The sequence below is a fragment of the Eleutherodactylus coqui genome, chromosome 4 (genome assembly GCF_035609145.1).
Source record: "Eleutherodactylus coqui strain aEleCoq1 chromosome 4, aEleCoq1.hap1, whole genome shotgun sequence".
Classification (NCBI taxonomy): domain Eukaryota; kingdom Metazoa; phylum Chordata; class Amphibia; order Anura; family Eleutherodactylidae; genus Eleutherodactylus; species Eleutherodactylus coqui.
In genome coordinates this window covers 275537409-275560321 of record NC_089840.1, presented here as the reverse complement: position 1 = coordinate 275560321, position 22913 = coordinate 275537409, and the positions used below count along the sequence as shown (strand labels likewise).

Below are 22913 nucleotides of genomic sequence, written 5' to 3'. Positions count from 1 at the left end.
CATTTGACCACAGCCGGGGACTATCACTCATAGCACAATATCACGAAGCGCAGTGACGCCTTTTTCTAATAGTTTTCTATCTACATTCTCTTGCGGGGGTTCCCTTTTCATAAGGGAAACCCTCTTCATGTTCTTCAGCTCTCCTGACATCTTGGGGATTGGATATTTGTGAACAAGATTCTTAGAAGACCTTGTGGCGCATTCCTATACTGCTATTTACAGCCCGGGACTAAGGGTCCCATGTCTGGTGTCCTGTTTCATGATAGGCATCAAAGCCTTGCATTCTTTGGCTATTTCTTTACCTTCCATATTCTTTACTATGTTTTAGGTCAATATTCATTCTGACTCATCTGAGGTGGCTTTCTTAGACCATCTGTTACCCATGTGTCACTGGTAATCTACATGGGTTTTTAATAACCTTTTTCCTCCTTATTTGAGGAGACGGTAACCCCGTCTGAGGATATGTTTACTATGGCAAGTGATTTTTGTCACAAGTCAGACACTTGTCCTACAGTATAATTGTTCCCTCTGCGTGACCCTAAAAACTCAGTCTTCACAGGGCAGGACCCACCTAAACCACATACACAGGTATTTCCTCTGCGTGCCCCTAAAAACTCAGGCTTCACAGGGCAGGACCCACCTAAACAATCGGTCCCTCGTCAGGGATCGGGAACATATTACCAGTAGATTAGGGAATTTAGATCATAGAATATCCACACTAGGACAATTATTCAACCTATTGACACTATTATGGCCTTCAAACACATTGGGTTACACATTCATTCAAACCCAGACAACGAGACAGCTTGTTTGACAGGGTTCTTTGTCATATAAAATAAACCAAATTTAGACCTTAAATGAACCACTCAATATAAATGAACATACTTACCTAACTTTGAACAGACAAAAGCACAGAGACACAATGGGGGATAAGAATAACAGTTTCTTACCAGCCAGCATGGTCCTGATTATGGGTCTGTGCATTCTGTCCGTTCAAGAGTAAGTCGGATCAGAGGTTCTGGTCACTTGGTCCCTGTTCAGGGGCCAGCTGTTACACCATAGGCCGAGCCCTTTCTGATTATCATAAGCAGGGCTTCAGGTATATTCATACTTGAGAGGTATATACGGAGAGGTGGCATATGTCACCAACAAAATTACTCCTAAGTTTACATGAAAATATGAGTCAATTGTTATTAGGCAAAAGACAATAGGACAAGTTAAACAATTTATTTCATCACAACTAAATGTTAAATCTTTGATATCTTATTGCATTCGTGTTTCTTGTATTACCCTTAAAGTTTCAATAAAAATCTTTTGAATACAAAACATTTCTCACATTCTCAACGTGAAAATGGCTTCTCCCCTGTGTGAATTCTCAGATGAGTAACGACAGTTGATTTATGCATAAAACATTCACCACAATCTAAACATGTAAATGATGCATAAAACATTTACCACAATCAAAACATGTAAATGGCTTTTCCCCCACATTCTGAACATAAAAATGGCTTCTTCCCTTGTGTGAATTTTCTGATTTTTAATGAGAGTTGGTTTCGGCTTAAAACATTTTCCACAATCAGGAAGATACATGTCTGATGTATAGCAAGAAGTAATTTATGTTTAAAACAGTTCCCATATTCCTAACATGAATGTGGCTTCTCCTCTGTGTTTTTTCTAATGTTTAATAAGAACATATTTATGTGTGAAAAGATTTCCCATATTCAGAACATAAAAATATCTTCTCCCCTGTGTGAATTATCTGATGTCTCACAAGACTTGATTTTTGGTTAAAACATTTCCCACATTCTGAACATGAATATGGCTTTTCCCCTGTGTGAATTCTCTGATGTAACACAAGATATGACTTTTGGTTAAAACATTTCCCACATTCAGAACATGAATATGGCTTCTCCACTGTGTGAATTCTGTGATGTTGAACAAGATTTGATTTTTGGTTAAAACATTTCCCACATTCAGAAGAATGGGGCTTTTCCCTCGTGTGAATTCTCTGATGTAACACAAGATTTGATTTTAGCTTAAAACATTTCCCACATTCAGAACAAGAATGTGTCTTGTCCCCTGTGTGAATTCTCTGATGTAACACAAGACTTGATTTTTGGTTAAAACCTTTCCCACATTCAGAACATGAATATGGCTTCTCCACTGTGTGATTTCTCTGATGTAACACAAGACTTGATTTTTGGTTAAAACCTTTCCCACATTCAGAACAAGAATATGTCTTTTCCCCTGTATGAATTCTCTGATGTTTAACAAGATCTGATTTACTGTTAGAAGATTTCCCACATTCTGAACATGAATATGGCTTTTCCCCTGTATGAATTCTCTGATGTTTAACAAGATCTGATTTATTGTTAAAACATTTCCCACATTCTGAACATGAAAATGGCTTCTCCCCTGTGTGAATTCTCTGATGTAACAAAAGATTTGATTTTCGGTTAAAACATTTACCACACTCAGAACATGAATATGGCTTCTCCCCGGTGTGATTTCTCTGATGTAACACAAGATTTGATTTTTGGTTAAAACATTTCCCACATTCTGAACATGAATATGGCTTTTCCCCTGTATGAATTCTCTGATGTTTAACAAGATCTGATTTACTGTTAGAAGATTTCCCACATTCTGAACATGAATATGGCTTTTCCCCTGTATGAATTCTCTGATGTTTAACAAGATCTGATTTATTGTTAAAAGATTTCCCACACTCAGAACATGAATATGGCCTCTCCCCTGTGTGAACTCTTTGTTGTTCAACATCTGTTCCGTAAATTTTATTTTGTTTAACATTCTTCAATGAATCAGAAGATGAAACATGTTTAGAAGGATCAGAAGATAGATTTTTGCTGTGAAGGGCTGAGGGCATATTTGGGATAATAGCCGGCTTTTCATTTGTATCTTGTATGATACCAGGATCTTCCACTTCATAATCTGTTGATATCAGATGTCCTTTGGAGTTTCTAGTTTTGTAATCTGGCAAGAATAAAATGAATTTTTAATATTTTTGAATATAACATTACAATTATACTAATAGTTTATGACATTTGCATATAAATTGTTAAAGGGTTTTCCCATTCACAGAAGCCACAATAATTTGTGGAGCACCTAATCTACTGACAGCCATCCTAAAGGACCAATTATTTTAGCCAATAAGCTTATTTGTTGTGTTTTCCCATGCGTTGACGTTTAACTAGTACATACAGCTGGAGCTCTCAGCTACTGATCTTATCCACGGCTCATACAGCTAGTAAGGTTACAGAGCACAGAAGCTTTAAGAAGAAAGTATCACACATTATTCAGGTTGTCCTGCACTGGACAAACAGTACAGGAATTACAGAGAAGTGCAACGTGTTTTGGAGTGTTTATAAACAGATTCACCTCCTTTTTCAAGCGTGGAACTAATAGATATAAAGCCTCTTACATTAAAAGCGAACCTAGAGGATCACTGGTGCCTGCAAACTCCTCATCCAAGTAAGTGCATCCTCTATTACTTTGTAAACTTTTCACTAATCACTAGGTGAATTGTTTAATATCAATGGATGACAGAAACTCCCATGGGCGCAATGACAGATCTCAACAACTCCACGCTGAACTGTTGAACCTTGACATATTGATTTAATCTCTTCAAATGCAGAACAGGTCGGACAGTGCCGTCCACCTTGTGAAGAGATTGGAATATAACCCCCTGCACTGTTTATGGCGAAACAGGGACAATTACACCCTTAGAGGAGAAAGTGTGTATCACATAAGCCAAAGCATTGCACTATGAAGGAGAGATCGGAATTTTGGAACTGAAGAAGCAATCTTTGGGTTTGTAGAAAACTATATGGCATAGCTCGAAGAGATAACCTTCTGAACATAGATGTCCGAGCCATGAGTGAGTTAGGTCTCCTTGAATAAAAAAAGTCATCACCCCACTCTGATTGCCTTGGTTGGGGACAGCCATACACACAGAAGATTTAGTATAGGCGGGCTTGGAGTATAGTGGCCAGGGACACCAGGACGGGCGCAGTTTGTAGGAGAGTGTTTTGTTTTCCAGCCGCAAAAGAAACAAATCTGGAGCCTCTTCTTCTGTGCAGAACCACACGTGACTGGCTTTGTTTTCTGGTAGATGAGAACTCTTACCACAAATAGCTTTAGAAACATTATTGGCTAGTCAACTGTCTCTCATAGGGAAATCTTCATACTCCCCAGGAATATGCCACACCAAGGAGTATCTGCTAGGGGGCTTGGTATAGGTTGACTGGTTTTGGTCGGTGGTTGGGGGGTTGGAAGTGGAGTAAAGAAAGTTGGCTGCAGTGGTGGTGGTAAAAAGAAAGAGGAAGGAAAAGAGGGAGGAGAGAATACTTACCTCAGTGGAGAAAATACTCACCTAACTACCATAGACAGTAGAGCTCCGAGACTGAGCTAAAACTGATTAGCTGGCTTCTGCAGGAGGTGTATAGCTGGGAGGAGAAACTAACACTTTTTTTTTGCTTAGTGTACACCCTATAGTGGTAGTAGCTATACCCATGGTTTTCAACTGTGTCTCCCAATGCAAAAGTCGAGAAATAAACAGTGTTTTTTTATTAGGATTGTAAAAATCTAAAGTAAAATAAAAAAAATCTACAAATTGGTATTACTACATCCATAACGGTCTACTTAGGTCTCCATCAGGAAAAAAAAAATTAATGAAAAGCTATCAAAAAGTTTTATATGTTCCCCAAAATGGTACCAATGCAAACTACAGGTCACCCCACAAAAATCGAGCCCTCACACAGTCCTATCAATGGAAAAATGAAAAAAATGCAGGTAAAATCTAGCGTCAGAAAATCATTTTTTCTTAAAATGTATTTAACTTTTAAGCATTACTACATATTAAAGAACTGTATAAATTTGGTATCACTGTGCTCCTACTGACCCACAGAATTAAGAAGTATAATCCAAGACAAAATGTAATAAAAAGCAATCAAAAAGTCGTATGTATTCTAAAATAGTACTAACAGAAACTCCAGGACGTCTCGCACAAAATGAGTTCTTGCATAATTATGTTCACGGAAAAACAAAAATGTTATGGCTGTCAGAAGTTTTCAGCACATTACATGGTAGATTAAATAGTGCCATTGAAAAATATGACTCGTCCTGCAAAACATCAAGCCCTCAGATGGCTAAATAATAGAGTTATGATTGTTTTATAAAGGGGGAAGAAAAAACAAAAATGGAAAAAAAGGGCCGCGTCCTCAAGAGGTTAATATGGATTTTAAAAAAACTGCTATTGTGTGCGGGACTGATAGTTTTACTCCTAATGTGACTTAAAAGGTCCCCTCATTTTTGTTTGAGTAGCGTATTATGAAAAAAATTCTTAACATTGTTTTTGGCTAAATAAGGCAACATTCAGCAGAAAACCCGACAACACAGACTCTTCTCTACATGTAGTCTCACCTGGGGGGTCATTTGTAGGAATCTCCTCCTTACAGGGCTGATCCCCCCTCACATGTGTCTCTGTAGCGTCAATAGGGATCAGATCTTCCTCCAGTTTCACCAGCTATGAAATAAATATTGTAAAAGTCATCACACAGTTGGAGAAGTCATGTGGGAGGTTTTATATGGCCAGAAAAGGTCATTAATTAGTATGAGGAGCCGGAATGACATGACAGCAGTAGTGATCTGGGCCAAATAGCTGCAGGTCTCCTGTATAACTCCAACCTGTTGCTGCTTTATTCCATACAGAAGTCTCCAGAACTAGAAAAGATGCAGAGCCTGTGGTTGGCTGTAATCCCGCCATCTCCAGCTTTCTCATTACACAAATATATATATATATATATATATATATATATATATATATATGTGTGCGTGTGTGTGTGTGTGTGTGTGTGTGTGTAAGCCCTCACTCACTCACTGACCAGTTCTCTAACTTCCCGATGTCATACAACCATGAAATTTGGCATGATCATTCTTTAGGTCCTAAATAGGAAAATCAAAGGGGTCATGGTAAGTGCACCCCTATGTAATGTAACTTCTCGGTGTCGTACAAGCGTGAAATTTGGCTCAAGCATTCTTTAGGTCCTATATGGGGAGAGTGGAAGTGGTGGCACATTCTGCAGAGGGACATCGGTACTTGCAGCCTGAGGAGAATCTAACGCTCCTCTATATGTATACATATTTTATTCCTCGGTTACTCTAAGCTAACCTTGACATCATTAAATTTTCCGTGCAAACAACATGTAAACACCTGGATCAAATTAAATTGGGCATGGCCGAGCCTATCAGTTAGTATACATATAAAGGGAAAGCCCTCACTGACTAAGTAATTCTCTTACTTCCCGATGTCGCATAAACATGAAATTCGGCATGACCATTCTTTAGGTCCTAAATAGGAAACGTAAAGGAATCACAACTCAAAAATTCAATGCTAAGTGCAAATGTATTTGCACACCTGTGCAATGTACCAAATCTAATTCTCTAACTTTCCGATGTCGTACAATCATGAGATTTGGCAGGAGCATTCTTTAGGTCCTATATCGTAAAAGTATAGGGGTCAAAACTCAAAAACTACAATGCTTATTGCAAAAATACTGGCACCCCTCTGTAATGTACCAAATCTAATTCTCTAACTTTCCGATGTCGTACAAACATGAAATTTGGCAGGAGCATTCTTTAGGTCCTATATAGTAAAAGTATAGGGGTCAAAATTTGAAACTACAATGCTTATTGCAAAAATACTGGCACCCCAGTGTAATGTACCAAATCTAATTCTCTAACTTCATGATGTCGAACAAACAAGAAATTAGGCATGACCATTCTTTAGGTCCTAAATAGAAAAAGTAAAGGGGTCACAACTTGAAAATGCAATGCTAAGTGCAAAAGTATTGGCACCCCTGTGTAATGTAGCAAATCTAATTCTCTAACTTCCTGGTGTCATACAAACATAAACTTTGACAGGAGCATTCTTTAGTTCCTAAATAGGGAAAGTAAAGGGGTCACAAGTCAATTATTCAATGCTAATTGCAAAGGTAAGTGCATCCCTATGTAATGTAGTTTCCTGTTGTCGTACAATCGTAAAATTTGGCGCAAGTATTCTTTAGGTCCTAAATGAGGAGAGTGTGAGGGGTGGCATATTCTGCAGAGGGACATCGGTACACGCAGCCTGAGAAAAATCTAATGCTCCTCTATGTGTATACACATTTTATTCCTCAGTTACTATAAAGTAACCTTGACTTCATAAAATTTTCCGTGCAATATATAATTAGACTGAACACAAGACCTTGTCAGCCATCCTACTGACCAGAGAGGAGATTTCATGAGACCTTCTCTCCATCTACCTGATCATTCTCTGGAAGAGAAGGATAGGGACATCTCTCCGCTGCTGTTCTCTTACTGGTTCTACCTGCAGAAAACACAGACAGCCACTGACTTTATTCTCTACATACCAATAATAAAGGCCGTGTGGATTTAGTCCTGTTTATTACCTGGTAATGGGGGGGACTGGTGGTCCTCCATCATGACGTCCTTGTACAGATCCTGGTGTCCTTCTAAATACTCCCACTCCTCCAAGGAGAAATAGACAGTGACGTCCTGACACCTTATAGGAACCTGACAACACAATGATACTGTCATCACCCAGACACCTTAAACCCCATAGCGTTACTGAATAATGTCCCAGCATTCTCAGCAGCGTCACCTCTCCAGTCAGCAGCTTAATCATCTTGTTGGTGAGTTCTAGGATCTTCTGTTCATCGATCTCCTCCAGTATCAGGGGGTGAGGTGGAGGCCCTGTGATTGGACTAAGGGGTCTTCCCAATCTATCAGATACCGGGGCCTGACAGTCGTCACTAGAAGTCTTCTTCACTACCGTGTAATCCTGTTTATGGGGAGATACATCCATAAATATCCCTGCAGACATTCCCGGAGTCCTTCATGTCTCCAGTAATGTCCAACAATTATTAAGATTCTCCTCACATTTGTGTTCATCATCTCTGTTGTTCTACTCAGTCACAGGAGCAGAAGAACAAAATGATCAGAGTTTTGGTTCTGTTAGATGACAGACAATAATGACCCCCCAACAACCTCCAATTGCCTTATAGTAGATCTGTTGGGTTTCCGTCATTCTACCAGAACAACCGGCTATATTATTTTCCGGCATTTATGATGAATCAGCAGTAAATCCTCTGCCGTAGATGTGACCAGAGACTGACATAGATAAGAATGATGGAACGTGACGTCATCCCCAGAATCTCTCACCTCTCCTGTAAGCTGGAAGAGTATCTCTAGGGTGAGGGTGAATATACTCTCCACCATCTTGTCCCTCTTCCTCTCCATCCTTGTCGGGTCAATCAGGAATATTATCTGATATAGAAGATATCAGCTGAGGATCCTGAAAGGGAAGAAGACAAGACAATGTAACCCCCCTGCAAATCTCTATATTATAGTGGATTCAAAGACAGCAATGAATATGCGCGTTTTTAGACGGGCGATTTTTAGTATGATTTCTGTGCGTTTCGGGATGCACACAAATTGCACATGAAAAGAGCCCATTATTTTACATGGGTTAATTTACATGAGCGATTTTTCTCTTGAACTGATCGCAGAATGTCCTATTTTTGGGTGATACTGCTTATTATTTTCTTTGGACCAAAAAAAAATTTGCACCACCATCGCATGCTGTACGGTGTTTATGCGAGTGCACCGTAAATGTTCTGTTTTTCTATTTTACTATTTGAACAACATGCTATTTTAACACACGTGAAAATCTCATGTGCAGCGATGCCTTTTTTTCACAAAGCACACATTGCACTCACAGGTAAGAATGCATATTAAAAGTTCAGTATTGGATCAGTCTTGCATGCGCCAATATAAGTACGGTCTAAGGATACATAAGCACAGACATTTAAAAAGTTGTGCCCGAGATTCTCGGGGGCAACAGTGATCAGTTAACACTTGGCCATCCCATCCATGTGCATCCGATGTGCGGGACACCACACAGTGACAGGTTCTGCTCTCAGCTGAGATTCGGACAAGAACGGGACATGCTGAAATTTATTTTTCTTGGACTATTCATCAGTATAAACCAAAAAGTCTATGTGAATCTTCCCCTATCAAATTAATGGATCTGAAAATGATTAAAAAAACATCGTGTGCGTGTACCCTAAAGATGATAAACACAATAATGGGATTTTTACCGCAAGGTTTATTGACCCGAACTCAGAGGATTATTGGGACCTATGATGCTTTGAATTCTGGTCAGTAAAACTCGTGGTTGGACTGGAACACACGTCCGTATCACAGACGAGGAAATGTGTCCGTAATATCCTCAGCTGAAACTTGCCTTTAACCCCTTGAGTGGCACGCCCGAAATTTTCCGGGACGAGCTCCACTGCCGATAGTGATATAGCTTGGAAGATTTCAAGCTGTGACATTGTGCTCTGCCTGCACAGTCCCACAGAGAACAAAGCAAGACATTAAGAAGCAGGAAGATATTGCCGATCTGCCGGCAAGCTCCTGCTTCTAATGTCCTGCTTTGTTTACAGGTTGCTATAGAGACCATTGGCTTGTCAGAAGCAAGCCGAGGGTCTCTGTGCAGGGACAGCTGATGCTTAGCTGTCAGAGGACAGCCAGGAACAGCTCTTACAGCAGAGATCAGAGAAAACCTCTGATCTCTGTTGTGTTAACCCTTTACATGCTGCAGTCTATATGACTGCAGCATGTAAAGGGCTGTCACTGCAACATGTAAAGGGCTGTCACCATCAGACCCCTGGAAAGTGATCAGGGGGTCCTGATGGGTCCCTGTGGAAGTCCCCTAAAGGGACAAAAATAAACAAACAAAAGTTTAAAAAAAACAAAAGTAAAAAAGTTATAAAAAAAAATAAAAACACTTGTCTCCCTTTACTTTGTAAAAAATGTAAAATAAAATCACACATGTGGTATCCGTGCATCGTAATGACCCAGAGAAGGAAGTTGGTACATTATTTAACCCCTTAATGACATGGCCTTTTTTCTTTTTTCCCCCATTACTTTCCCCCCCCCCCCCCCCCCGAAACATACAAAAACTGTATAAACTTGGTATTGCCAGAATCGTGCTGACTCAGAGAATAATGATATCACATTATTTATTCTGCATGTTGAACGCCGTAAAAATGAAGTCCAAAAAACAAATGGCAGAATTTCTTTTTTTTTCCCCCAATCTCCCTACAAATGTTTTTACAAAAGTTATGCAATACATTATATATACCCAAAAAATATGCCATGAAAAAGTACAACTTGTCCCGCAAAAAACAAGCCCTCATATGGCCTGGTCAATGGAAAAATGAAAAAGTTATGGCTCTTGGAACGCAACTGCAAAATTAGATGAAAATCAATGATTAGACCATTTAAAAAACCTGCTCTGGTGGGTACGACAGGGTCGTAGAAAACCCGCCACTCAAGGGGTTAAGGGGGGTTGTCACAAAAAAAAATTACTAACTTCTGCACCCCACGTAAAAATAGATTATTTTCACCAATCGTCAGCCCCCCTGGGATGCAGGTAAATGGCTACCATTGCCCCAGCACTGGCCTGGGGTTGTACGGCTGGGAGAAAGTCGGGTGACTGCTGCAGCCAATCAGAGTCTGCAGCAACACTGTCCCAAACTCCTGGCATCATACCACCCAGAATATTAGCACTGATGCAAGGAGTTCAACCTTTGATTGGAAGCAGCAGTAAACTAACTTCCATTCAGGGCTGAGGAGAGGCGAGAATGCTTTATTAATTTAAGGGGGGGGGGGGGGGTCCAGCAACTAGAAAACATTTTTTTGTGATAAAACCCCATTAAATATCTAATATGCTACTGTGTTATATCTCTCCATGATGCGCTCCACTGTACATCGCTTCCCTCCTGTCCACACATAACTCACCCATGCGCTCCGTTCTGCTAACACACTCAGACTAAACACCTCTCTATTTCTAACTTCACATGCTCGCCTCCAAGATTCCTCTACAGCAGCACCGATCCTCTGGAATGCTCTACCCCACAACATTCGGACAATCCCTGACACACAGAGCTTCTGATGTACCGTAAAGACACACCTCTTCATAGAAGCATACCAATGATCTAGTCCCCCACCCCCACAATATGCCCTCTGTCTATTCCTATGGCTATCCACTTTTGGCTTTCATGTAAACTTCCTGTTCCAGACCTGCTATATTACCACTACCCCGTTTGCTGTCACCGAGAAGAACTCACTGACTAAGTAGTAAAACTTAACCTTTAATATTTAAATATATAAAATGGGGAGACAAACATATAAAAAAAATGTCTAAAATAAATGTCACATTCCTCTGGATGCTCAGGAATTTGCGTATTGTGTGAGGGTTTGATAATATGCAAGGTCCCTTATAATACTTCAGGGTACCTGCTTATGATGGATTACAGACCCAAGACACCTTTCTTATTCCATCCAGAGCACAAATGCCACAAGCATACCGTATCTCTGTCTAAATGTGGTGTTAGAGTAAGGCTGCCTGCAGACGAGCGGGTCGGATCTGGCAGCGAGAATTCTCGCCGCGGGACCCGACCCGAGAGCCTGCAGTGACGAGCGCGTACTCACCCGCACCTGGCGGCCCCGGCTCTTTCATGTGCCGGCTGCGCGGCAGCCGGCGCATGCGCAGACCGGAGCCGGCGGCCGGGTGAGTGCGTACCCCGCACAAAAATAGGACATGCCGCGGTTTGTTTGCCGCGCGAGATTTTGCGCGGCCAAACCGCGGCCGTCTACATAGGAGTGCGTATTGTAATGCACTCCTATGCAGACTTGCAGTTGCGGAAATCCCGCGGGAAACCCCACGGCGGGATTTCCGCCCGTGTGCAGGCGGCCTAAGGATGATATTCCCAATAATTACTGCAAGAGCCAGGGCAAACGACTTTTACTGATGGTAGCTGTTATGCTGTGTGGAATATCACCAATATCAGTATATATTGAGCCCCTTATATGTGATAGAAGAAGACCCTTGTCAGATTGAGAGTTTATTGTGTCAATATGTCTTCAATATAGGTACTTAACCCCTTAGGGACCAAGCCTGTTTGCGCCTTAATGACCAGGCCAAATTTTGCAAATTTGACATGTGTCACTTTAACATGGAAAAACACCAGAAAGGTTTTGCATATCCAAGCGATTCTGACATCGTTTTTTCGCCACATGTTGTACTTCATTTAGGCGGAAAAAATAGACCGATAGAATTTGTGTTTATTTATTAAAAGCGTCAAAATTGGGAAAATTTTGAAAAAATCGTCATTTTTTCACATTTCCAACTGCAATATCTTAAATATGTGCAAACATAATATAGAAATTTTTGCTAAGATTTATATTTCCACCCGTTTACTTTATTTTGGGCGCACATTGGAAAAACTTTCCTTTTTTTTCAACCATTTAGGAGACATACAAATTTAACATTACTTTTTAGCATTTTGAGGAACACTTTGTTTTCCTACACCAAGCCAAGATTGGAAAGGCTCATGAGTGTCAGAATAATAGATACCCCCACAAATGACCCCATTTTAAAAACTACACCCCTTAGTGTATTCACTGAGGGGTGTCATGAATATTTTGACCCCACAGTTTTTTTTCAAGAATTAATTCAATTTAGAGGAGAAAAAGTACAATTTTCATATTTTTGCAAATGTAACATTTTAAAGACTTATTTTTTTCCTATAGTTTACATGAAAATGAGGATTTACACCCCAAAATGGATACCCCTGTTTCTCCCGTGTTCAGAAATATACCCATTGTGGCCCTAATATTATATCTGAGTCCACAACGGGGGCCCAAAACGAAAGGAGTAGTCAGTGTCTTTAAGAAGAGAAATTTTGCTTGAAGTCCTTTTAGACCCCATAGCACACATGTAGAGTTCTTAAGCGCCCAAAACCATAGAAACCCCCACAAATGATCCCATTTTGAAAACTAGACCCCTTAAGGAATTTATCTAGGGGCCTACTGCATATTTTGACCCCACAGTTTTTGAATGAATTTAAGCCAAGCAAAAGGAAAAAATTAGGATTTTCGTTTTTTTCGCAATTCTGTCATTTTAAAAACAGCTTTTTTTGTACAGCACACACATGAATGAAGACTTGCACCCAAAAATGGATACCCCTGTTTGTCCCTTGCTCAGAGACATACCCATTGTGGCCCTAATCTTATGTCTGGATGCACAACAGGGCCCAAAATGAAAGGAGTAGTCGGTGGCTTTCAGAACATACAGTAGATTTTGCTTGAAGTCCTTTTAGGCCCCATTGCCCACTTGTAGAGTGCTTGGGCGCCAAAAACCATAGAGAACCCCCACAAATGACCCCATTTTGAAAACTAGACTCCTTAACGAATTTATCTAGGGGTGTACTGCGTATTTTGACCCCACAGTTTTTGAATAAATTCAAGCAAAGCAAAAGGAAAAATTTGGATTTTCGTTTTTTTGGCAATTCTGTCATTTTAAAAACAGCTTTTTTTGTACAGCACACATGTGAATGTAGACTTGCACCCCAAAATGGATACCCCTATTTGTGCTGTTTTCAGAAATATACCCATTGTGGCCCTAATCTTATGTCCGCATGCACAACGGGGCGCAAAATGAAAGGAGTAATCGGTGGCTTTCAGAACATAGATTTTGCTTAAAGTCCTTTTAGGCCCCATTGCCCACTTGTAGAGTTCTTGAGCGCCCGAAACCATAGAGAACCCCCACAAATTACGCCGTTTTGAAAACTAGACCCCTTAACGAATATATCTAGGGGTGTACTGTGTATTTTAACCGTACAATTTTTGAATAGATCTAAGACAAGCAGTAAGAAAAAATTACGATTTTCATTTTTTGGGCTTTTGCGTCAATTTAAAAACAGGTTTTTTTGTACAGCACACATATAAATGAAGACTTTCACCCCAAAACGGATACCCCTGTTTGTCCCGTGTTCAGAAACATACCCATTGTGGCCCTAATAGACTTACAGGACACATGGCTAGGCCTACAATGAAAGGAATACCCGTCGGATTTCAGGGTACAAGTGAATAAATTCCAGGCCCCATTGCCCACTTATTGAGCCATTGAGCGGCCAAAACTATAAAGAACCCCCACAAATGACCCCATTTTGAAAACTAGACCCCTTAACAGATTCATCTAGGGGTGTACTGCGTATTTTGACCCCACAGTATTTGAATGAATCTAAGCAAAGCAGAAGGAAAAAGTTACGATTTTCAATTTTTTTTGGCAATTTTTTACATTTAAAAACAGTTTTTTTGTACAGTGTACACAGGAATGAAGATGTTCACTCCCAAATGGATACCCCCGTTTGTCCCGAGTTCAGAAACATACCCATTGTGGCCCTAGTTTACTTACAGGACCCATGGCAAGGCCTATAAAGGAGGGAACACCCGTTGGATTTCAGGGCACACCTGAATAAATCCCAGGCCCCATTGCTTATTTGTGCGGAATAAAAATTGACTCCCTAAAAATTCCCCCCGGCACCCCCCGCCCACACACTCCACGCCCTTTTTGGCGGTCGCAAATCTTAGATAAAAGTAATAATGTGAACTGTGTGGTATTTCCGAAGACAGGGGTAATTACGGAGGCTGGTTGGAATGGGCCCATGGGGCAATAAAACCGGTATCCCCCCCCCCCCTCCTTTCATGCTTTTTGGGGGTATTTCTTGACCTCAGTGGCGGGTATGGGGTGTAAAAAGTGGCGCTCTGTTAGTCTCCATAAGCCTGATGAGGTGCTGCGGTTTCACATAGAAGGCGCTCAACAAGCTGCTCCTGGAACTGCAGGAAGGCGAGCTTTCCCGGGGCTTCTTGTAAATTACGTATTACAGGTAGCGGTCTGAATAACGCCGGGCTCACACGGACGTAGGTGGAATCCGCTTGCGGAGGCCCGCAGCTGATCCCGGCTGTGAGCCGGCTGTGACCCTGCGTACAGCCGCGTAATGTACTGCGCATAACTGCCTACTCACACAGGCGGTCATGCGCAGTACCTTTTTTTTGTTTGTATTTCCCGCACCGTCGCTTAGCGATGACGCGGGTACCCGCAGCCCGTATACAACGTAGTGCGTATGGGCAGCGGGTATGTCCGCGACCATGGAACACAATGGGCTCTATGTTGCGGATATCCGCGGTAAAATAGTACCTGCTGCGTTCTCTTTTCTGCGAGTGGATTACACAATTCCGACCCACTAATGTGAGCGGAATTGTGTAATCCAATGCGATTGATCAGAGTATTACCGCGGATCAGACACATACGGGATCCGTAATTCCTATCCGGTCATGTGAGACCGAAATAAGGTAGATCTCTACCTTTTTATCACGTGACCGGCGACCGCACAATGAGGCCACCCGTCACTGCTCCAGGCTCTCGGCGACCGTTGGTCGCTGGGAGCAAGGAGATTTTGAGTTTTTCTGGGCTCCCCGACTCCTGCACATGTGTCCGGTGTTTTGACGGCGGTCGCATGTGCAGAATCCGGGTAAGTTCACGGATGAGGATCGCGTCGGGGTGCAAATACGGAGGCCTCCGGTAAAAAGTTTCATTTCCTCTCACCGATCGCATCAGTGAGGGGAGATGAACCTTCAAATTTTTAAAAAAACTTTTACGTGATCGCCATTATCCATTGTATAACGGCGAACATGTGACCAGGAACCGCTCACCGCGGCCCCCCGTGAAATCTCCAGGCTCTTGGCTCAGTTTTGTAGCCAGGAGCAGGGAGATTTTCAATTATCCTGGCAATCCACAGCTTTTGCGCATGCGTCCGCCATTTTGGCGACGGGCGTGTGCGCAGAAGCTGGGGTAATGTCAGCGGACAAATCTGGGGGCCTTATGTGCGTACTTTCATCTCCCCTGAGATGAAACGTACCCTTTTTAAACTTTTTAAAAACTTTTTAAAACATTTTTTACTTTTTTTTTTTACTTTTTCACACTTTTTTTTAACTTTACATGATCACTGTCATCCATTGGATGACAGTGATCATGTACCCAGTGACATCACTCTGCTCTTCGCTACACATGGCAGCCGGGAGCAGAGGGATTTTGAATTTCCCGGGGCTCGAGCCCTTCTGTGCACGCGCCCGATGTCAATCATCTGGCGCTCATCCGCAGAGGGGGACTTCGGGTCCCGGAACCATCGGGACCTCGGGGAGGACTTAGATGAGTATTTTCACCTCCCCTCATGGATCCGATCCATGAGGGGAGGTGAAACTAGCACTTTTTTTTTACTTTTTAAACTTTTTCGCGATCGCCGCTACCTTCGGGAGCCGGGAGCCAGGAGGCTTTGAATTTGCCGGGGGATCCCGGGCTTCTGCGCATGCGTCTGACGTAATCGTCTGGCGCGCATGCGCAGAAGGCCGCCGGCGGGTCCGGGAGGACCAGATCTCCGGGGGACACCGCCGACAAGCCGTGTGAGTATTTTCAGCTGCCCTGGTGGATCCGATCCATCAGGGCAGCTGAATATCTGTATTTTTTCACTGTTTTCTTTACTTTTTTGCGATCGGCGCTATCCATTGGATAGCGCCGATCGCAATACCGGGGGGGGGGGGTCCCCGCAGCCCGGGATGACAGCTCCATGCTGTCGGCCACCTGCGGACACCGACAGCATGGAGCTGTCACGTCCATAGCCCGAGGGGCTTTATTCTCTGTAGGACGCATGTTTTTACGTCCTCAGAGAATAAAGCCCACTTCGGGAGGACGTAAAAAGACTATGGCCCGGTCGTTAAGGAGTTAATTAAAGATGACATCTAATGAAATACCATTGGGATCCATATAGAAAGAAGGTACTCTATTGAGACGTAGAGACTCTCTAGCACCAAGATAGTCAAGGCTAGAATGGACTACTATATTGCATAGTCTATGTCCACTATGCCCCACTCAAAATGCCTGCACTTAATAGAATAGTGTTTTATGATAGACAAAACACTTTACTGATTAAGCCTATGTTCGATAGGATTTAATATATAGTGAATCCAATCACTGTCTAATGAACCCAATCAACGCGTTTCAATAGCCAAAGATAGTGGCTATATCATCAGGATTGGTAAAACCTAATGGCTGATTAATGATGCAGCCTCAGCCATTGGTAACTAGACTTAAGTGCTAAACAGCACGATATCCCAGCCCACATTCATAGGGCAACAATACGGATGTTACTAAGTGCAGCAGCCCAAAGCAACAGGACAAAACCTGCAGCCCTGCGGGCTGCAATGATATGATCAGAGATGGTAATTGGAGACAAATGTCAGACTTAAATATCCGTAGCTCCACCCCTCACTTACATGGGATCGTCCTATTTCCTCCAATCAGGTGGTCTGATGCGGTACTCCCTCTTCCTAGATTCTCGCGATACTATGACATCATGACGCCACGTCGTATGGGCGTGTCTACACTCCAAAGGTTAGGGTAGCGCAGGATTACGGCAAACCGACATGGTGACGTCACGGCATTGCGATCCGGACCTTCAGATAGTGCCCAACTAATGAGTGTTAGCGCGTGCGCAGTGGAATATTCAAAATGCATGCGCAATAAGCAAAGTCCAACACTTAGTGCTTTACAACTGATACGGATCTCCTATATCACGGTGAGGATTGCGCACGCGCTCTGGACCATATCGAATACTTAGTCCACATAGGTTACACTATCCAACTACCGACCTAGCTAGCATGCATGATACCCAACGCATGCGCTGTAGATAAAATCCAGTACTTAGTGCTTAAGTCCCATTCTGGATCTTATATAAGGTGGTGAAAGTTGCACACACACTCTGGACTGGTTAAGAGCCCACCAACATGGGTAAGAGCCCTTGGGTGGCTCTTTAGGAAGCCATGTTGGTGCGGGACCTAGAGATGTCAGGTGACTATGCACCAGTCTGTCTCTAAGATTTGTACCTCGTCTGTATGTTATGTGAGGTATCTCCGATATGAACCCTTTCAGGTCAGTGTCTTTTTTAAGAATAACCCAATATTTACCAAGAATGTTCCTTACATCTTGGGATCTATCGTCAAATGACCCGATTACATGTATCGTTTTGTCTGTAGGTTTCTCTCTGGGTTCCAGTAGACAATCCCTGTTCAAATTCCTGGCAGATGTTTCAGCCCTATTGATAACATGTTCTGGATAGCCTCTATTACTGAATCGCTTTTTCATCTCACGTGATTGAATATTAAATTCATTTTCGCTGGAACAGTTACGTCTTGCTCTAATAAACTGGCTTTTTGGAATTCCCCGCTTTAATGGCAGGGGATGGTGACTTGTCCAGTGGAGCAATGTGTTTGTCGTACCTTCTTTCTATATGGATCCCAATGGTATTGCATTAGATGTCATGTGTAATTAAGTACCTATATTGAAGACATATTGACACAATAAACTCTCAATCTGACAAGGGTCTTCTTCTATCAGATATAAGGGGCTCAATATATACTGATATTGGTGATATTCCACACAGCATAACAGCTACCATCAGTAAAAGTCGTTTGCCCTGGCTCTTGCAGTAATTATTGGGAATATATATGTGTAGTATCATCCTTACTCTAACACCATATTTAGACAGAGATACGGTATGCTTGTGGCATTTGTGCTCTGAATGGAAAGGTGTCTTGGGTCTGTAATCCATCATAAGCAGGTACCCTGAAGTATTATAAGGGACCTTGCATATTATCAAACCCTCACACAATACGTAAATTCCTGAGCATCCAGAGGAATGCGACATTTATTTTAGACATTTTTGTTATATGTTTGTCTCCCCATTTTATATATTTAAATATTAAAGGTTAAGTTTTACTACTTAGTCAGTGAGTTCTTCTCGGTGACAGTATATTTAGTTCGAAGGACGTCATTGCCACGGTGATACCCCTACCCCGTTTGTGTCCGAAAAAACTGTATATCACATATTATCGTCACATTGCTGTGTTCCCCCTTGCTCCACCTCCTCTCCCTGTACCTTTTGTATCAACCTCACCTCCGTTCCTTCCAAATAATGGAATACCACATGTAACTTTTGCAATTTCTGTAATTTTTGTAATTTCTTCATCCCCTAATGGAGTCCCCTCACTACTGAACACTGCGTATAAAGCATTAAATCTAAACCTTACACAGTTGACTTCCCAAGTCCTCTCACATGGGATCACGAGAATTAATAATAAATGCAGATCATTTTGGAGCTTCAATGATGAAGGGAAATCAAGATGTGAAAAACAACAGTCTGTATAGAGCCAATAAGATACAGTAGGGATCAACTTTTTTTTTGGGGGGGGGGCATTATTTTCACTTTTCAAAAGCTATAACATTATTTTATCATCAACATGGCTATATGTGTAGCTTTTATTGGTACTATTTTTCAGGTACACATAATGCATTGCATAACTGTTCTTAATTTGTTTGGAGGCCGGGTAGAAAAAAAAAACATTAAGTTCTTGGGCTATGTTTACACAATGGAACAAAGAACATAAGCCACCACAGGTAACGTGAAATAATAGAGGGAGAGGGGAACTTTCCCTATATGGGCCCTAATGCAAAATCTGTAACAGGGCCCCCAACTATAATGCTTTTTACCTAGTTCTAGGTTCCCTATATAGAGAAGAGAGGCCTTAGGGGCCCTCTAAGGCTCCTAGGCCCAGGTGCAATTTCATCCCCTGTAGTTACACCCCTGTGTACCTGCCTATAGCAGAGGTCCCGGCCTTATAAGGACGCTCCCAAACCCTGATCCTAGGCCACTCCCTGTTCCTATCTAGGACAGAAGTAAACAAGTAAGAATACAACTACCACTAAAAACTAGAGTACGTACCTTGAAAGGAGAAGGAAAAAATAGGAGACCAAGATCCAATTCTGATTCCAACAACCATTCAGCACAGATCCACAGCCAAGACACGAATAAAAGCCCTCCCAGATTGCTAAGCAAGTGTAACAGGTAGCAGAACACTCCCACAGACACTCCCACCATTGCTAGAGAAAGTTAAGAGGAAATTCCAAAATTGCATCAGCATAAACCAGACCTCCGGTAACAGAAATCAAAACCGGAAGGGGCTCTAAGTACTAAACACATCATGGATGGGGATAATTCTGAGACTGTAGGAATCAGAAAAAGTGTCATTTTGTGGGAAATTTGGAGAAATCACTTGTTATATCAGGGAGAGTGGAAAGTCTGCAAAGATCAAGCAAGGCTGAAAATATTAAACAAAAAATATACTTTAGAACTAGAGATGAGCGAACGTGCTCGGCCACGCCCCTTTTTCACCCGAATACCGCGATTTTCGAGTACTTCCGTACTCGGGCGAAAAAATTCGGGGGTCGCCGCGGCGGTGCAGGGGGTTGCAGCGGGGAGTGGGGGGGAGAGGGAGAGAGAGAGGGCTCCCCCCTGTTCCCCGCTGCTACCCCCCACGCCGCCACGCCTCTCCCTGCCCCCCGACGCACCCGAGTACTTTTCGCCCGAGTAGTGAAGTACTCGAAAATCGTGGTGCTCGATTGCGAAATTGCCCTTACCGAGTACGTTCGCTCATCTCTATTTAGAACCCAATACAACATCCAACATTCCCTATTGAAAAATATTTTGAGCAAAAAGTGGGAAACTCTATGGGGGTATCCGCTCTTAATTACTAAAATTCCAGAACATCCATCGGTGGTCTTCCATAGAAACCATAGGCTGCTATTTTGGAACCTTCTCCTCACCATTGCAAACAGAGCGCTCTCCACAGTATTCGATCAGCCATGGATCCATCATTAAAGGACTCCTTTAAGTGTGGGATACAGGGGTTGTAAGTGTTGCTCTAACATTTATCATAACTGGAAGGAAATTGATACAGGACAATTAAATCAATAGCCCTTAGGGACTTTATGAATTGTGGTTTGACCTACATCTACTTGCTGGATTGCCTACTTGCTGAGAACTAGAGCAAACCACTATTGCTGGAATATCCAGATGGGGTTCACGAAGCATGGTGCCTCTAAACATTTTCTCGGCCTCCATGATAGTGACCCCACCTACATGCGTTTGACACCACTGGAAAAGATTCCTCATTTCCTATGTGCGCAAGAAAAATCACATCTGTTAGAACCATTGGTTTCCTATGAAGTGCTCACATTTCCATTTTTTAGAGGCTCAAAATACTCGTACCTACAAAAGATAGGACAGGCGTGCTTTAAATGCGTGCCGGTAAGGTCCGTGCTGCGCGTAAAGACAGCAGTGACAGGGGATTAGGGGACTTTGTTTGGAGGGCGGATAGAAAAAAAAGGATTAAGTTCCTGGGCTATGCTTACATAGTGGAACAAAGAACATAAACCACCATAGGTAACGTGAAATAACAGATGGAGAGGGGAACTTTCCGTATATGGGCCCTAATGCAAAATCTGTTTAGCCCCGCGAGGAGTCCTCTCATCACTGAACACTGTAACAGCACTATAAGTTATATAAGTATATAAGTCTTCTTATGCATAATCTCCCTGCTATGATGATACATCTATACCCTGATAGACGGATACCTGACATTTTAGCACGTCACACCGTCATGCTGCTGTCCTTCACTGAGCTTTGCAGTATGTGCAACCTCCAGCCCCGTGGAAGCACAGTTTACACTACACAGGGCTGGGTAATCTGTTTGTACATTGCCTGGCAACCGGGAGAGGTGAGACACCTCCCCTAGGCTGACATAAGCTGATGATGTCATCGCACATGTGCAGTTGCCCCTACAGGTCTTCTGGGTATGGGCACTCCTGGGAGTGAGATAGAGGCGGAGCCTGTGCTCTGATGAGTGAGAGACGCCAGGCAGCAGCTCCATGTGCTCATCATGGGGAACATGAGGATCTCAGACTGGTGCAGTATACTTTTTTCTATGCACATTTAATTTATAATGAAAGAAGATCAGCTGTGCTGCCCTGCTTTGGATTTGCTGTCACCACTTGTGGGTTGGACATTGTGTCTGACCCAGTGCATGATTGGATGTGTTTTTTCTATCTGTGGCTATATATTCTGTCTCTGTCTGTGTCCTTGTTATGCTTGACAAAGATCTGAGGATCGAAACGTCGCTGTCATTGTATTGAGGAATAAAGATGATTCTTATTTAAAAGAAACAACTCCTGAGTGCTGGCCTGGCTACCTCTATACGGATTACTGCTTTTCTGATCCTAGGGTCTGGATCCCCAACCGGGATCGTGCACCATTGGCTGCTATATGCCTTGATTTAAATTAATTGGTAGTGCTGCTTCTCCTACCTAATTCTTTCCACTGTAACAGCACTGTCACAGTGTTCAGTGATGAGGGGTCTGCAGCGAGGACAAAAGATTTCTCTGTCACAGCTGTCACTGCTATCCCATTGATTTCAATGGGGCCAGCGCCCCATTGACAGCAGTAGGATGACAGTAACCCCTGCTGCAATGATTCTTTTGTAGGGGGCTTAAAATATAAGCCCTATCTCGAAAATCATCCCTAGCTGTGAATTCAATGAATCGCTGAGCGCTGCCTCTGATTGGCTGAGCGCTCTGACCAATCAGAGGCACTGCTCAGCTGTCATTCAATGAATGGCTGAGTGCTGCCTCTGATTGGACACAGCGCTCAACCTATCAGAGGCAGAACGTTATGGAGGCGGAGATTTTTCAATCCCTGGCCACCAGAAGGCAGATGAAAAATGCTAGGGATGGGGGGAAGAGCCAGACATTGCTTCTGGGTGGGTTCATTTATTTATTTTTTTCACAGCTAGGGATTATTTTTAGGGTAGGGCTTACATTTCAAGCACCCCCCCATCCTGAAAATTAATTGCAGCAGGGGTTGCCTTCATCCCATTGCCTTCTATGGGGCGGCAGCAGCGCCGGACCAATTGAAAGCAATAGGATGGCATCGCGCTCCTCTGCCAAAGCTGTCACAGCTGTAGCAGGGGATTCTTTCATTCCTGCAAGGAGTCCCATCATCACTGAACAGTTTGACAGTGCTGTCCCAGTGTTCAGT

At 42.6% G+C, this 22913-nt stretch overlaps 3 protein-coding genes across 3 annotated transcripts in view; all 3 read right to left on the bottom strand.

Annotated features, from left to right (window-relative positions):
* Nucleotides 1-22913, bottom strand: part of LOC136624354 (zinc finger protein 300-like) — a 253017-nt gene that overhangs the window by 198791 nt on the left and 31313 nt on the right. The window contains exon 5 of the mRNA XM_066598309.1: nucleotides 5440-5542. Coding sequence (XP_066454406.1) covers nucleotides 5440-5542 — 103 coding nt within the window. The remainder of the gene's footprint in view (nucleotides 1-5439; nucleotides 5543-22913) is intronic.
* LOC136624452 (zinc finger protein 271-like) lies at nucleotides 1518-7494 on the bottom strand. Its single transcript, XM_066598431.1, has 3 exons — nucleotides 7467-7494; nucleotides 5440-5542; nucleotides 1518-2991 (listed from the first exon to the last, which is right to left on the bottom strand). The coding sequence occupies exon 3, from the start codon at nucleotides 2882-2884 to the stop codon at nucleotides 1697-1699; it is 1188 nt and encodes a 395-aa protein (XP_066454528.1). The 5' UTR covers nucleotides 2885-2991; nucleotides 5440-5542; nucleotides 7467-7494; the 3' UTR covers nucleotides 1518-1696.
* LOC136624986 (oocyte zinc finger protein XlCOF29-like) lies at nucleotides 7296-21531 on the bottom strand. Its single transcript, XM_066598910.1, has 5 exons — nucleotides 21455-21531; nucleotides 8239-8371; nucleotides 7646-7858; nucleotides 7467-7542; nucleotides 7296-7384 (listed from the first exon to the last, which is right to left on the bottom strand). The coding sequence occupies exons 2-5, from the start codon at nucleotides 8314-8316 to the stop codon at nucleotides 7296-7298; spliced, it is 456 nt and encodes a 151-aa protein (XP_066455007.1). The 5' UTR covers nucleotides 8317-8371; nucleotides 21455-21531.